Consider the following 20646-nt stretch of genomic DNA (forward strand, 5'->3'; position numbering starts at 1 on the left):
GTCATTTCTTACTTTGTGAGCTACATGAACATATTCTGAATTATAGTCACTGTTATTTCAGAGCACATTGTACCCATAGCCAGATTTTAAGTTTCTTGAGATCAGGGCTGTGTTCTATATGACTTTAGTGTTCGCTCTAACTCCTATCACAGTGCAGTACACACAGTAGGAGCTTAACAGAGACTGACTTGCTGATTAACCATGTGGGAAACCAACAATGACTTCATGAGACTGCTTGGGCACCAGAGAAGTCCACATAATTGGCTTTAGATATGGCTTTCCACTGACCCATCCTATAACTTTAGGGACATAAAGTTACCATTTATTGAATCTGTCAGTTTTTGGTGAGGCATTTCCATAGATTTTCTTAATTTATCCCCTCTCTAACTTTTTGAGGTAGACAATATTTTCTTCGTTTTACAGATTTACCAGTAAACGGTGGAGTTGGAAATCAAACACAGGTCTTTCTGGTGCCAAAATCTATACTCTTTCAATTATAGCATGATAGTCTGGGGTTTTTTATTTATGCTGTGAAGATAAGAACTTTATCAACATTTGTGACTTTATGGTGATATTGACCAGATAAATGAAATAATGAGATAGGTCTTTCAATGAGTACGAAGTGGCTTCTGCCCTTGGGAACTAACTAGTACAGGGTTTTAGTAGCCCACATTTTTCCCTCTAAACTGGTCTGTCTTCTTTCAGGGAATACATAGGTAGTAAAAGAGTAAAATTAGATTGTAAAAAGGCCATTTGCAGGGCACAGTTTCTCAATTACTTTGGATAAGTGGGATATTTACACATCTGCTGTAGAGTACCATTTATTGCACTAGGAGAAACTAAGGTGAGAAAAAGCATATATATATATATAAGCCCTTACTAGTGGTAATATTGAGTATAATATAAATTTGTGAAATGACTGGCATTCATCGGGAAATTATGATTGAAGTATGACAGACTATATATACACATATATGAAATCTGTCATACTTCATATATATATATATTCTCTTTTCTCAAATAAAATAACATTTTTCATCTCTCTTGATCCAAGTATAGAAAGAGTGGCAAAACTAATATGATGTGCTTTCATATGTGCAATATTTTCTATCCATCTAGTGAAATGTAAGGATGTTTATTTAAAACCAGTTATCCCGGCCGGGCACGGTGGCTCAAGCCTGTAATCCCAGCACTTTGGGAGGCTGAGACGGGTGGATCACGAGGTCAGGAGATCGAGACCATCCTGGCTAACACGGTGAAACCCCGTCTCTACTAAAAAAATACAAAAAATTAGCTGGGCGAGGTGGCGGGCGCCTGTAGTCCCAGCTACTCGGGAGGCTGAGGCAGGAGAATGGCATAAACCTGGGAGGCGGAGCTTGCAGTGAGCTGAGATCCAGCCACTACACTCCAGCCTGGGTGACAGAGCAAGACTCCGTCTCAAAAAAAAAATAAAAATAAAAAAATAAAACCAGTTATCCTAATTACTCATAATATGATGGTGTAATCTGAAGAAGGAAATAAATTTCACATAGCTCATAGAGAATCACACAGAATTATACCTAGAATTTTATTTTATGTATCTATGTATTCATTATTATTTACATTTTTTTTTTTTTTTTGAGATGAAGTCTTGCTCAGTTGCTCCAGGCTAGAGGCCAGTGGCCTGATCTTGGCTCACTGAAACCTCCGCCCCCTGGGTTCAAGTGATTCTCCTGCCTCAGCCTCCCGAGTAGCTGGGAACACAGGTGTGTCCCACTATGCCCTGCTAACGTTTTGTATTTTGGTAGAGGCAGGGTTTCACCATGTTTGCCAGGCTGGTCCCAAACTCCTGACCTCAGGTGATCTGCCTGCCTCAGCCTCCCAAAAGTGCTGGGATTACAGGCATTAGCCATAGCACCCAGCCTATACCTAGAATTTTAGATGCCACAAATGTGAGCTAGAGAAAGAAGGTTATTCCAGTGCAAATATAGTCAATTTAAGTGGTTCTTGACATAAAAAGATAACATGAGTGTAGTATAGTTTCTTTTAGTGCTTGGGGTTTGGTTATAGTAATTTGGTGGGAGGCGAAGTGTATGACTCTTAGAATCATGGACTTTTATTACTGTGACATTAGTGCTCTCATCAGAAAAAATACTAAACTTAAAGTAACATATAAATATCACATGGGGTAGTTAAAAGAGCACAGAAGTACAAAAGATCTGTCTGAGTTCTAGTTCTTGTACTTTCTACCAGTGGGAGTTTTCATGAAACCAATCTTTCTGGGGATTGGGAAAATGACAAAGTTGAGCTAGATGATTTCTCACTTATTTCCTTCTATAAAATGCATAACCTTGTAAGTAAGGATTGCAAGAGTTTGTATATTTCTTCTTTCCAACAAAATTATGACAGCCAATTATTAGCTTTATATCTAGTTTAAGTTATGTGTTAAATGTTTCTTTTTTTTTAATGGTAGCATCCTCTGGCTTCTCTGCATACATTTTAGGTTTATATCCTGATGAATTATTTATATTTTATCTCTGAACAAAAAAATGCTTTAGTAAAAATTTAATGGGAAAAATGGAGTTCCATGACATTATGCCTTCTTGTGTTTGATTGTATCAGTGGCTTCAAATTATTATTTCATTTTACCTTGACAGTCTGTTATGTAGCTGCAGCATTTGTCCTGTGGGCAGGGCATACTTACCAGCTTCTTCACTCTGGGTTGAGCCCTGTGAGTTGCTTTGGCTAATGGGATGTTAGCAGGTGTGAAGCAAGCAGAAACTTGAAGGAGTTTTGTACAGCTGAGTTTGCATTCTCTTGCACCTCTGCCATCACTCAGAGAACATTCCTGGGCTCTATAGATGATCGATTCCAGGAGGAGGATAAGAGACAACCATAGCTGCCCCCAGTGAAACCCAGCCTCCATTTAATGTTGCAATAGCAACCTGATATGCTTCTAAACAATTTTCATTGGTAGAAAAATTTTCTGCCTGCAAACCTATGTTATCAAATTATAACCAGAAAAAATGATAATTGCATTGTTGATGTAATCCATTGATGAAGTTATTACGATATTTCCCTTTTGTTCCCCCAAAACGTAAAAGCAAAGAGACATAGCCTTTTAGCAATAGCATTAGCTAATCTTACCTGTATGGAAACACTGCTGTAAGAGCCACCAATGACCCCTGCAATGAGAAGTGGGATGTTTTCTTGAATGGCATAGGATCCATCAGGACACATATACTCAGCTTCATCCACTTTTGTCAAAGATGCCCTGACAAATTCCAGTGATTGCTCTAATGCATAGGTATCCCTTGAACACGTATCCAAAATGTGAACACCCAGCTTCACTCCTGGTAGCAAGTAATCATCTTTGTTGATTTCATCGATAGCAAACAACATGGCTTCCAAGCGTTGAATCCCTCGGTCTTCATTGATTCGCCCACATTCTTCCGTTCCAGTGCCTTTTTCATTAATAGGAAATAGGCCCCCTAAAACAAGGTCACCTTCTATTTTAATCTCTCTCCTTAGAAAGTTATGGTCCCCTAAAGAGAGTAAAAATCCCTTTGAAAACAAAGCTAAGGTAAGAACTTGGAGTCTTGTCAACATCTTCATGAATCCTGTTTCTGTACCTCTGGGAGATATCAATGGTGGAGCCAATGTGTCATGCTAGTCCTCTCTCATTTCCAAACTGGATCTTTGGCCTGTCCTTCAAATAAGGGAGGAACAGACTAACAGAGCCTGTCATCAAATTCCTAAAGAGATAAAAATTATATGAACAAAAATGGTAAAGAAAGCAACAGTGATTACATCGATCATGCCCTATCAGACCTTTAATGGGATGACTCAGAAAACCATTTACCAAACACACAGTACACCACAGCACCAGGCACTCTCCCACAGGTATTCTCACCCCATCCTTACACTCTCTATGATGTAGTTCCTAGTGGTCCCATCTCACAGAAACAGGCACAGAGGGTCAAGGAGGTGACCTTACAAAGTGTACTTACTGCAGGTTGGATATGGACTCCAATTTTTTTTTTTCTTTTTAAAGCCAAATCCAGTACTCTCTCTACTGAGTCATTTACTTTGTTTTTGGTAGGTCAGTAATGTGGATATGAGTTTATATCCCTTCTCTTTAAGCTGCATTTGTAAACTTACCTTTTTAATGGATTCTTCCCCTTTCCATTTTAAACACAACAAAACACAATGAACTCTGTTACAATTTCTACATTTCTACCACAGCATCTCTGTCCCGCCCTTAACAGATGAACTCTCCTAGCCCATTGAGGTTAAGATTCTGCCTCGACTGCTCTAACAAAAGGGTTGTGGAAAAAGCTGCTACTAGTTTCTAAATTGAATAAACTATAAACTCACTGTAGTCCTCACTTTACTTGACCTTAATTGAAATCTTGACTATTCCTACCTATTACAACTTCCTAGTTTCTGTTCTCATGCTTCATCTTGACAACATCTCAAATTCCATTGTTTAACACCTGCCTTCCCTCATCCTCCCTCTACCTCTTCCTGGGCCAACTCATCTATTTTCATAGTTTCAGCTACCCTTAAATGAGCTCCATACTTCTTAGGTCAACTGCCTGCTAAACAGCTTTTCCCGTACATCCCTCAGACACCTCAAAATCTATGTGGCTGTGAATGGATCTTCTCTGTTTCCAGGCTCTCAAGCCAGAAATCTGCACCCAAGAGTCTTCTCCACTTAACCCACTGCTACCGTCTTTCAATTAGCCACTATGCCCTGCAGAATCTAACCACGTAGCATCTCCCAAAGCAACCAATTCTTCCTTATCCCCACTATGCTGAGCTCTTGTAATTTGTAGCAGGACCCTAGGTGTAGAGAGCTGCTACCACCTCACAAAGCACCGTTTTGAACATTAGAAAAGGATACCCCCTTTAAAAGTACACAATTTCTCAACTTATTGTTGTATAACCAATACAACTATAGATGATGGGGCAAGTGTGATTGCTGGTGGCTGCCTCCCCTATCCAGAGTGAGGCAACTCCTCATTTTGTCCTCACATCTCAGGTAGTGCAATGAATGCTAGTGCTGGGGTGTACACAGTAGACTCTAGCTACTATGAATTGAGCATCTTTTTACATTCTAGGCTAGAACACATGAATCTATTGAGAATCAGGCAAAGCCTTGCTGTGAGGATCATGTTTTTGACAGTAGTCTGGGATCTTTCTAGAGAGCTTTCCAAAACTCTGGTGTGGAACAGTCTAGTTGCATGCACGCATGAACCCCTGTACCTGTTGTTGAATTCTTTGACACTCAGCTTTCTAGCACTAGAACAAACACTTGGTCAGCACATTCACCCTGCTTGCTTACTTCTATCCCCCTAGATAAGATGAACTTATTATTTTCAGAGTCAAGTGAGAGATGTGACCACATCGGGCTCCTGGAGCATCCTTCTGACAGGTTGCAGCCACATGCCCTTGTGTGTGCAGTTGAGCATGCCTGTCTTCTCTTCAACTTTCACGCATGATTGTGTGTTGGAAGGGTTTTATGAAGGAAGGGCTCTCCTAGCTCGTCCAAGACTCAATAAAGATGCCTGAAAGCCACGTCATCCATGTGCTCTCAGATAAATTAGCAAATGTTAGCAATTTGAATGATGTCTCATTTGGGAAGACCCTCTAAGGCACAATCTCAATTACTATTCAGAGTAGCCCATCTTCTGTCAATGTACACTGACTTTCTCTTGCCCACAGGTTTAAGAATTAACTCATTATAAATCTCTTCTCAGTGCTTTATGATCTTGTCCCTGGCTAGCTCTAAAGCCTTACTGCTCACCATGCTCATCTGCGTAGGCCTACCTTTGCCTTCAGATCTTAAGCTGCAGATATATTGAACTATGTGCACTCAGTAGGTGTTTAGGATGTTGATGACCCCTTGCTTTTGCTCATGCTGTTCCCTTTTGCCAAGAATGTCCTTCTATACCAATTTCTCCAGCAAACAGCCACTTATGATTCAAGACTCAACAGTTACTGCCAGGAAAGATCAAGTATTCTGTCTTATCTCCCTTCCCCAATCAAATTGTTGACTTCTGGCTTTATATTCCTATTGTAGTTTGTTCAAGAAATGTTTTCTATGGCTATTTTGATTTATATTTGTTTTCTTCTGTGCTCATTGGGAATTAATGAAATGGCACAGCATTTAGAATTTTTCAGGTGCCAAGGAAGAAAAAAACTCTCAATGAAACAAGCAAGACAGGAGCTAGTCCAGTATTTACTTCAACATTTTTGACATTTCTCCCTTTTCATATTAGCAGTGCCCTTTAAAACCCAGATTTCCACTTGCTTTCTGTTCCTTTCACATGCAGCGAATGATGGGCTGTTTTCCTGAGCCACACTGTCAGCTGGGGTATGTTTTGTCTGTTTGTTTAAGTGTGAATCTCAGCACTGATGGCAGCAGCCATTGGAATGCTCAGGATTAACTCAGAGCCTCCCTGGGAGATCTGCCACAGGGCAACAGAAAGTCTAATATTAATATTTTTTTTAAAAAGTTGATACTGTAGTAGAATTTTTTTGTTTCATATCAATTTCTGGTCTCTTTGATCTTTATGCGCAATTCCCTTTGAAGCAAAACTGCCATGGAAGGCAAAAGACACTGTGATCATTATCGCTAATGATAAAGATGCTGAAATTTCTCTATAAAATAATTGTTTTATGTGCTTAGTTAAAGAGAATGGCTAATTAAAAGAAGGCCATCAACACAGGCTTACCATGTATCTTTGCAAAAAGTGTAGACATCTTTTGAATGTAAAGAAAGTCTGGCTACTCAAAGAGTAAAGATTACCTTTTAGTCTATAGAAAGCTTAATTCTCTATTGGGAAAGGGCTCTTAGCCAGAAAAGACTTCAAATAAAACACTGCATTACACTGAAAGTAACAGTCTTTCATGTCCAAATGGGATCTTTGGCCTGTCCTTCAAATAGGGAAGGAACAGATTAATAGAGCCTGTCACCGAATTCATAAAGAGATAAAAATTGTATGAACAAAAATGATAAAGAAAGCAACAGTGTCTATCAGTCTACCTGTTTCACAGGTAAAGACTGTGTTTTATTTCTCTTTGTTTGTCTATGTTCTGGCACAGTAGAAGAATTCAATGAATGTTTCTTGAAGGAATATAGACATGTTATCTATGTTTGCACATGACTCTTTACTATTTTATTTATGGCATGGGAAATGGGAATTAAATAAGAAAATGCATTATTTTTGCTTCATTACCTACCTGGTCACATCAGATGCTTTTCCCCTATTGCACTCTTTGATGGTAGGATCACCAACAGGTATACATATAGTAGTGACTTTGTATTATGCAAGAAAAAATACTGCCTTTGTACTTGAATATTGCAACGGAGATTGGCATCTAGGAAGCCAGGAGAGATGTAGACCTGAACTGACTTACATTTACTGCTTAAGTTTTTGGTCAGGAGAATACTAAATAAGGAACATGCACATTCTTCTATCTCAAAGCCTCAGAGATGCATTCACTTATGAAATATTTATTGAACACCTACTATGTGTGCACTAGGCTATGAGTTGGATACCCAGGATATATACTTTAGTTGTAAACAAATGAACATCATCCCTGCTGTCAAATAACATTCTCAATGCTTACACATTTTTATATAAAGAGTGATAGAAAAGTAAGGATCTCTGTTTTTACCAACTATTTTCATCATTAGTGAAAATATTGAAAGTTTGTAGACCATTGGTTTCCTTCAACATAATTGTTAAGTGCTATACTCAAAAACTGATTTATTCATATTGCTTGTGTTATATAAATTTAAAAATTAGATATGCAGACCATAAAAATAAGTTGGCTGATGATAATGTCATGTAAAATATTTTTTCCTTATAGCTCTCTGACAGGGCATATCTAAGTAACATTTAATGTCTTCCTAGAGAATTACAAATCAAAAATCAATTAATGTTTAAATACACTATCTTTGTATTTTTATTTACTTTTTCTTTATAGCAGAACTTACAATGATTAATACTGTAGCACTATGCATGATTCAGAGACAATTAGCATTATTTAAAATGAAGCCCTAAGAAAGTAGAAAAAAAAGTAACATTGAAAAATAGACAAACATGTTTAATTCAATGCCACTGTTATCTCTTTGTAACAGTTTATCGGATTGTGTGAAAGGGCACCAACCACCTCTTTTCAGGTTCTTTTCATTATAAATCACCAGCACATTCCTCAGATAAACAGGCTCCCTACTGCAGCCACATTCATATGCAGCTGGAGAATTGCATCTCTACAGTCAAAGTTCTCCATTCAGGGATGATGAGTGATGTGTCAACTATAAACAAGCATGTGTAACCCTCTCCGTAGGCAACCTGCTCACCAATGTTTTATTAATCGATGCATTAATAGAATCTCAGAGGTTTGCTGTGAATATAATCCCTGGAATATTTGAACTCAAAGCATTTCTGTACTCTGCATATGCTAATATGTATTTTCGTCCACTCTTTGCTCGGGGACTTGGTGTTGGAAATGAAATGCACTTTTAGTCAATGTAAAAGTAGTTTACCCAGGGAAAGGAAAGGGTCTATCTGGGAGATAAAATGCCAGAAACCATACATACTCTTTCCCAGAAATAAATCCTTAAGTTACTGAAGGGTTTTGGAGAGTGCTCAAATCCTGCACACTCAATCAATCTGGAGCAAAGTTAGGGTTAGTCCTAGTGTGTGCAATTTGATTATGATTCTGTAATTTTTCAGCTGTCAGTATTATAGGCAACAAAAGGCATAACCCTTGCTCTTAGATTGCCATTTTCAGTTGGGTAAACAAACAGAAGCTGTAGCTATATTGGCATTTTTGGTAGGAGATATGCCATTGCATGACTGTAATTCTTTTACTAGAGAAAAAGGGTATTTTCCCCCACAAGTCTTAGGAAGCTATTATGAGTAGCTCATCATTTCAAACCCAATCATTTTTAGTGGATCTACCTTAAAATTTATTTTCCTTGTTGCCTTCCATGTTACTCCACTGTAAGGGGTTCCTTCATTTGCTAAATTCCCATATACTTTGTGCTATGTTTATCATGAGGATCATATTTTGTCTTGTGTTTTACTTGCAAAGTTTTTAAATTGAAAATTATTCTTACTTTCCTATTAGTTTGTAAACTACTATATATCAAGGACCATATTCTAGATATTGTTGTATGTTCCACAGTGCCTCAGACACAGTTGTCAAAAGTTGGTTAAATAATAAATTCCAAGTAGCATGCAAGTTTTAGAAAGATTGATAAGGAGATTGAAAACATAATTTGGAAATTTCATTCAGAGAACAAAGATCGCCAAAAAAATCTGTCATTTTCAAGATGATACTATACTAGGTCAAAATTCAACTTCGGCCCTAAATAAATTTCACTCAAATATCTCTGATCTGACTTTGTGATGCTGAATTGTTGGTTGATTTTTTACAGGAAGAAAAACATAAATTAAAACTGGAAAATTTGAGAGCATTTAGAGAAAAAATAATTAGAATACATGTTATGGGTCTGAGAGGGATTCGGAGGAATGGAAACAACACATCAAATGACAGGTTAAGTTCCTTCAAAGCATGAAGGACGGGGCAGAATAGAGGAGGCCAGACTTACGCACTAAGATTTAAAGTTAAGGAGAATAGTTCTTCTTTCCTTCAAATTTTCTGAGTTTAAGGCTTTTTGAAATCCCACAATGTGTGCGAAATTTTAAACAACCAAAACTTTAGGTCAAATAGTGGGAATTAATTGATAAGACCCTCTCATATAAACCTATTTTATTAATAGATAAAATGAAAACACCCAAGAACCCCGAGTAACTATGATGAAGAGAGGGACATTGCCAGTTGGCATGTTGGAGCTGAGAAACGGATGGTGATGAGGCCAAAAGGAGAAGGGCCCACTTCACTATTTGACCTCGGACCAAAAAAACTAAGTAAGGTAAATTAAAAAATAAAAATCACATCTCCTATTCATCTCCTATTTTCTTTATCTTCTGAATTTAGAGGAAAATGATTTTTATGAGGTAGGCAAACAGATTATGTTAAACTTTGGTGATTGCTAGTAATTTACTTCTCATCAACAGTATTCACTTGGTTGAGTGACTCAATATAGAATATATTGAAGATTTATTTGCTTCCCTTCAATCTTTATTCTCCTAAGCATCAAAGTGCACAGGATTTTCATGGTATGTGTGTGTCTGTGTGTGCATGTGCACATGTGTGTGTTGCCATTTCAGCTGCTTTAGTATCCTCAAGTTCCTTACCCTCATTACAAAGCCTCTGAATTAGAGCCTCCCCAAATTCCCTGTGATCCAGCTTTGTCCTTTACCTCTTCAAAGCTGCAAAATCTAATAGAAGTTTCGAGTTTGTCACATAAACAGAATGTAGAACTGGGTTTGTCAAAAGCTTTCTTTTGACAAAGAAATGGTGAAGGGGTAGAAATGGAGGAATACCATTTTTAGGAGGATATTTTTACTGACTGGCAATATGACCCATCAAGTGGCTATTATTAATAATTTCCTAGATGTATGCAGTGCCTTTTTTATATAATTTCAGAGTATTCTGCATAGTGAATTAACTCTTCTATTTCCTGGTGAGAAAGAACTATATCATCTATTGCTAAGTAGAGAGTGAGAGAGGGACTGAGAGAGAGAGAAAGTAAAGCAAATTGCTCAAGATCGTAGTTGGTAGTAATAAATATAGAATTGGGATTTAGGAAGACTTTACCATTATTGCTCAAACAAGTCTACAAAACAGAACACATGTCACACACATCTTTACCAAAATATCACTTTTATCATTCACATATTCCTGGTGACTATTCCTATGACATGGTCACTAGGAGAAGTCAGGTACAGATAATAGACTGTTACTGGATTTACCCTCCTGCTGAAAATAACTAGAAAATTGGAGAAAAAATATGAAGCAAACTATGATCTTTGAGAGAAAAAAAACACATGAGGGAAACCCCATGGTTACCCCATAGATTCCCCAGTATTCTGCACAGGGTACTTTCCTGCCATGGAGCAGTGGTAGTCTTTCTGACTTGAGGAGGCACGGATTATTTAATAGAATTCTAAGCTGCTAAAGTGGTCGCTATTTGTGGGGCAGTGAGCTGCATGGAGTTGGTGGGCAGATCTGAGTGGTTATCCACAGGGTGAGACTCAGTGAGGCCTGGCAGACATATCTGAAAGAGATTAGAGTTCCAGGCCAGCCAGAGTGCAGAGATCAAACTAGGCACTTTGTGCTTTTTTATTAAAACGTTAGAAAGACTGGCTCTATTCTATTAGTAAAGGCCAAGCTCTGGAATTGGGGGCATGTCACAGGACTAAGTATAAAACAGACCTGCCCTTATAAAGAAAGAAATTAAGTCTAACAAAAGTAAAATGATCCACCAGTATTTATTTACGTGCCACTTAGGACAAAACTCAAACTCTTAAAGAAAGATGACATAATTCAGAATGCCTACATTCTATAATAACCAGCATACATGTATAAATTGCTTGACATATAAGAAAACAGAAAAACAGCACTCAGAGTAAAGAGAGAAAGCATTATTTGAAATAAGACCTGAAATGGTGCACATTTTGGAATTAACACACAAGAACTTGGACTATTATAAATATGTTAGAAAACATAAGAAAATGAATGAATAGATGGGGAATCTCAGCAGAGAAGGGAAACTATAAAAATACTATATGGAGATTCTAGAACTCAGAAGTACAATATTAAAATAAAGATTTAGGAGGCAACAGATTGGAGAGGCAAAATAATAAACGTAAAAATGGACCAAAAGAAATTATCCAATCCAATCAGAGAGAAAAAGAGATGGAAAAGAAATTCAACAAATCTTCAGTGTACAGTTGGACAATATTTAGTAGTCTAACACATGTAAATTTAATGTGTCAGAAGGAGAGAAGAAAGAATGAAAGAAAATACTTGAAGTAATGGCCAGAAAATCCCCCAAATTTGGTGATAAACATAAGATTACAAAACCAAGGAGCTCAGCAATTCTTAAGCAGGATAAATATAAATAAAACCATATGTAGTTAAATCATACCCAAATTGATAAAACCAAAGGTAAAGGAAAACCCTTGAAAACAATCAGAATAAAGCAGCACATATATGTAATGTGACCACAATATGAATGATAGCTGACTTATTATCGGAAAAAATAACAGCCATAAGTTAATGAAATGGCATCTTTGAAGTTCTGTGGAAAAATTGGTCAAGCATCACAGAATTCTCTATCCAGTTAAGCTACACTTTAAGAAGGTGAAATAAAGACTTTTTAAAGACAATTAGAACAGACATTTCATAATTAGTAGACTTACACAATCAGAAATGCTAGAGGAGGGCCGGGCGCGGTGGCTCATGTCTGTAATCCCAGCACTTTGGGAGGCCAAGGTGGGTGGATCACTTGAGGTCAGGAGTTCGAGACCAGCTTGGCCAACATGGTGAAACCCCGTCTTTACTAAAAAATACAAAAATTAGCTGGTGGTGGGCTACTTAGGAGGCCGAGGCAGGGGAATCACTTGAACACAGGAGGTGCAGGTTGCAGTGAGCCAAGATCGCACCGTTGGACTCCAGTCCAGGGCCACAGAAGTGAAACTCCATCTCAAAAACCAAAAACAAACAAACAAACAAAAGAAATGCTACAGGAATTACTTCAAAGTAAGAGGAAACAACACCAGATGGAAAATCAAACCTATGAGAAGGAATGAACAGTACCAAAATGGCCAATATGTGGGTTAATATAAAAGAAAATCTGTAAGTCTAGACATTAGATATTGTTAGCTTAATTTCATAAAAGCTATATTTGTCACAATTTTTTTTTTAAAAGTAAGAAAAGTTCCACTACCATTTTATTTATTTTATGGTTTGATTTCACTTCTCTCTATGTACATATGTTTGCCTTCATCCTATATCCTGTTTGCTGGAAACCCCCTTGGGCCTTCTAGAAACTTCTACCAAAAGAGCCATCCCCATAATTCAACAGCTATGTTTCTGAAAGTAGCATTTGAGAGAATATTTTTCTTTAACTTTATTGCTGCTAATAGATTTAGTCAAAGCTTAAACCTAGCTGGCACACACTGGTACAGCCATACCAGTTGTTAAAATATGTAAATGTTTCCTTCCAGTTGGTGAATAGCCAGTCCTACCAAGCCCTTTGAGCATTCCTCCACCTTCCTGGCTATTCTGGTCCTCTCTCTGGCATATCTCCACCTACCCTCTCCCATCCTTAGCCACCAAATTTCCTCATGACCCAGCAACTAAAGTGTTAGATTCTGGCACAGTAGGGTCTTTAGGTTCCACTTCCACGGTTATGATTACTGCCCATTCGGATAACTTGATAGTAGTTGTTATGCCTTTTGAATATCATCCCTGGATTGACTTGCTAAATAAGATGTTCAACACTTGGGAAAAGTTTCACTTTTAAGCAAAATCCCAATCAGCTAAAACAGAGTTGAATTTTCCCTTTTGGTCTGAAGATAAGCATCCATTTCCTTTTTTTGTTTGTTTGTTTTTTTGTTCCTGGAAACCACACCACAGTTATTCTTTGGGAACCAACACATATGTTTCTAAAGTGAGGTGAATTCATTCCTGGCTTGATGGGTGGCTTGGCGACACACCTGATAAACAGAGTCAAGTGTCCCTGGCTATTGCAGTTGATTAAGGAATGAGCCTGTCACCAAATCATTGCCAAGAAGGATGATTTAAGAACATTTTTCAGAACTACCAGGAGAAAAACATCCTCTCTCTGGTAGAGTGGCTTAAAAGAATGCATGTAAGCTCTTGTAAGTATGGGAGCTGCTAGTGGCCATCTTACCACCATGAGACAAATGCCTGTCTGAGAATAAACACACGGAATTGCAGAGTCAAGGAATGTGAATATAGTGAGATCCGCACTGCTTAATCCAGCTAAAATTTCCCAGTAACATGAGAATAAATTCCCTTTTTGTTTTGCTAAAGTCAGTTTGAAATTGGTTTTATATAACTTGCCATTAAAAGATTCCTAAATAACCTCTCTCTGTCTTTCCAATACCCTTCACATTAAAGATAATAAAATTTATTGAGCACCTACTATGTGCTAAAACTATGGTTAATGTTCTACATAGATTATTTTATTTAATCCCATAACTTTTATCCCATTTATACCCTTACACAGATGCCATCTCAGATGGCCACAGGCTTCATGATGGCTCCCACTGTGCTACTGTATTAATGACAGGTCTTTCCAGAAATACAATGACTCCAGAGTCATCTTTTCTTTATGCTATTATCAGGAGTCCCATCTTCTCAATTCTCTTACCACAATCAAGTCACCTGATATATTAAACCATCAGTTTTGGCACATTAATGCAAGTTAATTTGTTATCCACTTAGGGATGATCAAATTTTTGAGTGGCCTAAAACACAGGGTTAAAACAATAAAGAGAGAAACATTTTTAATCATGGAATTTTCGATACCTTTGTGTACAGATGGTAAAGTATCAAGGCCTAATTGATGTTCTTCAAGTTATAGCACATATGTACCCCATAGTCAAATAGAAGTCAACTTGTACATATCAGATACTATGAGATTTCAGGCTTAGAATAATCCTGATCGCATCAGATAGACAATTAAATGCCATTGATAAGTTAAACCTGGCATAATGGAACTCTCCTATCATTTAAGTGACCTTAGAAAATATGTTTTCAGTTCTGCCTAGCTGGAACACTTTGTGGACAATCATTAGTATGCTGTAGTTGGCTGGTATGATCTCTCAAAACCCAATTACACATATCTCTTCCCAAGTCTGTGTTCAGTGTCACCATGCTGGCAGCTTAAAATTGGCCATGGTGAGAGCGTTTACATCACAGAAATCAGCAAACACTAAAAATCAGTCCCTCCATAAGTTCTCAAGGTTTGATTGTTAAATATTTACCAGCACACCACTGGTGGTAAATTTAACAATGCTCTTATAAAATCCATTCCTAGAAAATCAAATAGAAATAGCCTGGGAAAGCAATATGGTATAATGCCTTAGATCAGAGATTTTCTAACTGCAGATCAAATTTTCACAACCTATTCAAGTGTCATGATCCATATTAGCAAATTGCAATGAGCATTTTAAAAGGAAATAGAAGAGTTTAAAATATGATAAAAATATCAAAATATGAATATAAGGCATTTATGTAGAAAGGGTGAATATTATTTTCTAAAACATTTTGGTGTGTATGTATGTGTATATGAATATTTATTCTGGGTTACAATGTAAAATAATTTCTCACTGGGACATGTTAAAAAAACATTTTGAAAGCCACTGTGTTAGGGTGTGGCCTCTTTAGTGAAATGTTTGAATCTACTTCATGACATCAGCACATGGCCACCTCTTTGTGTCTCATTTTATATACGTGTAAAATGAAGACAAGAATAATACCTATTTTATGGTTTTTTAGGATTAAATGAAACAAAATATAACATTAGCTCCGTAACTGTCAGCTATTATTAAAATTGTTGGAGAGAGGATAATTTATCAATGACTCCAGTGAAATTGGGGGTGTTCTGTACTCTCCACGTGATCCCCATCAGCTAGCATTCTGCCTTTCTTCTCATTGAGGTGTAAGGTGATGTGTGATACTGGGGAACTGCTGGCTGTGCGGATGATACAAGGAGGGAATCAAAGTTCCAAGATGTCTAGTAAATTCTGGATTGTTCAGTGTTTATGGGTGCTAAATACCATAATATGCCAGGAGAAGATGGAAAGTCATCATCTCCTTCTCTGCAAAAAGACACATGTGCTCACACCTAGTTGATATATTCTGTTTCTCCAGAAAATGTTAGCATCCTTACTCCCTTGATCTTCTCCTGTTGTACTGAGTTTTGTTAGAAGGGGGCTGAGCACCTCTTATCCTGAATCAGTCTGGACTAGGACATTAACTGGCTCTTAATGTCAAAAGAAGAATATTTCCTAAAATTCTTGTGTCCAAGTTGTTTCTGACTTTAATTTTCACTATCCCATCACATTAGAGGCCTTAGTTACAGAGGGTTTGGGTCCTTTATAACAATTATTAGTCTTTAACTACTTTATAACAATTATTAGTCTTTAACTACTGTGCCTGTGACAGTAAGTCTGGGCTGCCTTCTGCCCTCTTGTCCATGTCCTTCATGAGTTTCAGGGAATATTGACCCCTACTATCTTGTTGTATACATTCTAATGTAGGAAGCTCCCAACATGTAGCTGTTAACTTGAGACAGATTTTCAGTTAACAAGACTAAAGTATCTCTTGTATAACTTTCAACTTTTAAACTGGTTCTGATTTTACCTGTGCTTTAAAAAGACTAACACAAAGCCCTCATATAACACAGCTTCTAGGTTTGCTTTCCTTTCTTAGTGTTATACCCAAATTATGGCCATAAAATTATGGCATGCATATGTTACACAAGGGCCCATTTCCCCGAGTAATAAAGGCAGAGCTAGGCATGAAAGAGTGCGTATTGCATGAATCCATTTATATAAAAGCCTAAACCATATCAAAGTTATCTTTGGTATTGTAAGGTCGGAGAGATTTTACTCTTGTGAATGTGAGGCGTTACTGACTTGTAGGAAGCCTGAGAGGGTTTCTTGAGTGCTGGTAAATTTGTGTTTCTTGATCCAGATTTTTGTTTCATGAGGTGTGTTCAGTTTGTGAGAAGTCATAAAGCTTCACAATTATGACAATACATTTTTCTGTATGTATATTACACTTCAGTGAAAATTTAAAATGAAAAAAAAACAGGACTGAAGTGAAAAAGAATGGCTAGTGTGTCTGTGCATTTTTAAAAAATGACAGTATATAGCAAATTGGTCACAGGGGTATTGACATGAATTTGCAACTGTGGGCTTACTAACAACACTAACTCTGATGAGAGAATCCTGCAATGCCTGGTGAGAAGTCCTAGTGGAAGATGAGATGCCGATCTCATCGCAAGTGAGTGATGGGCATACAGAGGCCTCCTTCTCATTATAATAGCAAGTCAGCCACTTTGTTATCCTTTCTGTACACAAGCAGAAGCCATGAGTCTGGGTGTAAATGACAAATACCACCAGTGACACACTGCCTGACATTTGGAACTTGCAACTTTACAGTTTAGGCTGCATGGGAAGAGAAAGGTGAAGAGTGAGTTTCAATCGGAAGATTCTAAGTCAGGCAACTGTTACTTTCACAGTTTGAGTTCTGAAAAGTGACCAAAATTATCCTGTGGTTTTATTATGTTCCAGTGTTCAAAAAAATCTGTTCAATGATTTAAACAAAATTGCTTATTATGTCTATTATGTGCCAGGCCCTGTGGTAGGTTCTAAAGATAACAAGGAGCAGTAGGACAGCATCTCTGCAAAATACAGTAAATGAGATTTGTTGGGACTCTGATAACAATTAACGCTAAACAAAACATAACTCAGATTTATTTTGGCAGCACACACCAGTGTGACACATCTGAAGAGGGCCAAAGACTCCTCCTTCATTGCCGTAATTGGTTGCTTCTAGCCTGAAGGTTGGGATAGATTACATTTCCAATTGGATGGGCAAACTGCATGGCAGAGCTTAAGAGTTTCGGATTACTACTGCTCTTTCCAGATGCAGTTAACCTTTGAGTGCGGCTATCTTGCCCACTGTGATACCTGATGCCATTTCAGACAACGGGGAAATTGATGACAGCAGAGATCAACTCTAAGATGAAAATATCAATAGGTGGCAACCATGAGAATATATTTCATATATCTACTTCTATTATTTTCCTTTTGCCCTGTATTTCTAGTTACAGTGGACTCTCATATTTAAAATGTTCGCAAATATTGTATTGAAAGTTGGTTTAAATTATCCTCTCTATCCCGACATTTTAGGTATACATTCTTTTCTCTGTACTCCAGCTTTCACCAAGTCCTAGTTGCCATTTTGCTCACATTAGCTCCAAATTTGACTTTCTTTTCTCTGTTGCTATTTTTTAGATAACACCAATCTTTTATCAATCTTTGTTTCTGATTGCTGCAACCTTCTTCCATTCAGATTTCACACACTTTTTTTTTTTTTTTTTAAATCTACCTTAGTCTATTTTAAAGATATTGCTCTAAACTTGTATTCTTCACCTGTGGTCACTTGAACAGATGCAAATATCTCTTGTTACTCTAAATTTCATCTTAGCAGCAGCAGTTTCAATGATTTTATCCATTCACTTCTTTTCTCTTTTATGGCCCAATTTCTTTAGTGGCTAGGAAACACTAAGATAACTCCTCGTGCTTTTTCTTTTCATTCCTAACACAGCATATGTTTCCAAGTCTGGGCAAGCTAATTCAGTTAGTTAGCCCATAGAACTAGTAAAGCCTACATCATTTGATTTGTCCAAGTTGCATTATTCTAGAGAAAACTGGTGTTACATATTTGGTCATAGTCTGTATTACACAAGCATGCTATTGGTCACAAAGTAAACTGTAAGTGCAAGTTACCTGACAAGCTTTGTGTAAATTAGTCAGCATAGCTAAACTTGTGAGCTGCAGCAATTCTGTGTAGATTAGCATGATCTTTCTTTTTGATGTATAATGCATTGCCAGGCATATATTAAGTGTGCAATAAATATTTGTTGACTAAATTAATGAATACATATTTTCTCCTTTTATCACTTTACAATAAATCTCAGCTTTCTTTTTCACTAGTTTCTTCATTGTCGAATGGGAAAAGTAAGCAGTATTTTTTTGAACTTGTATGCAAGTTGCTTTACATATGCTCATTTACTCTTTCCAAGATTTCTGTTATAAATAGATGAGTAAGACTAGCTTAGGGGCAAACTTAAGCACTACTTGCTCAGGACTCCTCAGTCACTGGGTAGTGGAATAGAATTATCTGATTCCCAGCTTTTGACTGGGATAACTCCTTTGATAACTCCCATCTGTTGAGAATTGTGTCCTAACGTCTCAGAGAAGGTGTAACAATCTAGACACCTCCAGCGGCTTGTTTGTCTATCTGGTGCTTCTCTTTCCTCGAACATATTTGTGTTGGCTTAATTTAAATTTCTACATTATTATTGCCTCAAAAATATTTTTTTCTGAAGTCTATACATGCTCCATTTTAGTTTCAGGAGAACTTTTCTTCTAGGTCACGACACTTGGAAATGATCCTGCCTAGAGAGGGGACCTTTGAACATGAATTTGTTTCCACATCTGGCATCCATTAGCCTTCTCATCAAGGCCGTGTTTGGTGCTGATTCTATCCACTGTCCAGATGTTTCTTTTACTTGTGGCTTAGCACAAGACATTTACACTTTGCTGTTTAGCATACATATGGGGTAATAACCTTGGGGAATTTCAAAAGCCCTGAACTGCAATTCCTGCAAAACGTAGCCAAAATTATCTCAGTAGTGTAGATGCTAAACTACCCAAGCATCCTTCTCACAGCCTACCAGAAACCCATTTCACCATGGGAGGGCTGCCACTTTATAGGACCTGTGGTGGGGCACACAAGATGTCACCCAAAGGATGGTGTTTCACATGACACCCCGAGAAAAGCTGAAGATCAGGGGAAAAGCAGATTTTGTTTAAAAGCTATTTTTATTAGCTAGAAAATCTATGCCAGTAGTAAGAATTAGGAAATAAGCCCTGATTTTTACATGTGAAATATCACCTTATATTTTATTTTAAACTGTACAAAGAATAAGCACAAAATTTCTTTAAATATTTCTAATGTTGCCTCAACTTTGCATAAAATATCTTACTATGATGTTAGCATCTGGGTGTGTTTTGAATGATCTTTGGGTATTGATTTAAACGAATTCTTCTTCAGCACTTACCCTGGACCTCTGTCTTGGAATTCACTATTATCAACTGTGGAGGCTTAGCACATGGAATGTCAAGAACAATGACACTATCTTTGACACGAGTGAGCCAAAAGGAGAAGATAAGTATTCTTTTGAGGACTTTGAGTTAATTTCATGACCATCAGTGAACAACAGAACAGTAGCCCTATTTTATGAAAAATTTCACAGTATACCTTTCCATGTAATAGTTCCACTGTTCCGCTCTCTAAATAGCCACTCTCCCCTCACTGTGACTAAATTTTTGTGTTTAAAATATGAGTATTTATAGATTATAAAATGGTTCAGTAAGAAAGCCTCTGGTATCATCCAGGCTGACCCCGATCTTCTTAATTTTCTTATGAATTAAGTCCCTGGGGAAGGAGATTATTCAGTATTTCTATTTTAGGGTCTTGCTAAAAATTTATTTAAAAGCTTTTGCCCTGGATGAAATCTAGTCTGTATGTGATGCCTATTTGGGAACATCTGTGGATGTAACATATTGTGCTTGGTTCTTCCAATATATATTTTTCTTCTAGTCAGAGACTTGTTACTTGCCTCCAAATGACTTCGAATTCCTGCAGCCATTTTCCTTTCATCAGACAATATTCTTACTTCCTGAGAAGGACAGTTAGTTAAATAAAGAGTCAAGGGTACTGGTGTGGATGAGCCAAAACAAAAAATATATATATTCCATTGTTTAATAACAGGGATTGATGGTCAGCTGTAGAAAACATAAAGTATATATCAGCCGCATGCTGCTGCTCTGAGAACAATGGTGAAAAAGTGAAAGATTAAAACAAAAGTGAAAAGCAAAATAATAGGTATATCCACAGGCTATCTCC

General features: G+C 37.3%; 1 protein-coding gene across 3 annotated transcripts in view; it reads right to left on the bottom strand.

Annotated features, from left to right (window-relative positions):
- The window catches only part of GRM3 (glutamate metabotropic receptor 3), a 230663-nt gene that overhangs the window by 99648 nt on the left and 110369 nt on the right, over positions 1 to 20646 (bottom strand). Inside the window, exon 2 of one of the 3 annotated variants that reach the window (XM_025379264.1) lies at positions 3127 to 3734. The exons of the other annotated variants lie outside the window; for them this stretch is intronic. Within the exon in view, the coding sequence (XP_025235049.1) occupies positions 3127 to 3594 (468 nt within the window). The 5' untranslated portion in view covers positions 3595 to 3734. The remainder of the gene's footprint in view (positions 1 to 3126; positions 3735 to 20646) is intronic. 3 annotated transcript variants of the gene reach the window in all.

Source organism: Theropithecus gelada, chromosome 3, assembly GCF_003255815.1.
Source record: "Theropithecus gelada isolate Dixy chromosome 3, Tgel_1.0, whole genome shotgun sequence".
NCBI classification, from domain to species: domain Eukaryota; kingdom Metazoa; phylum Chordata; class Mammalia; order Primates; family Cercopithecidae; genus Theropithecus; species Theropithecus gelada.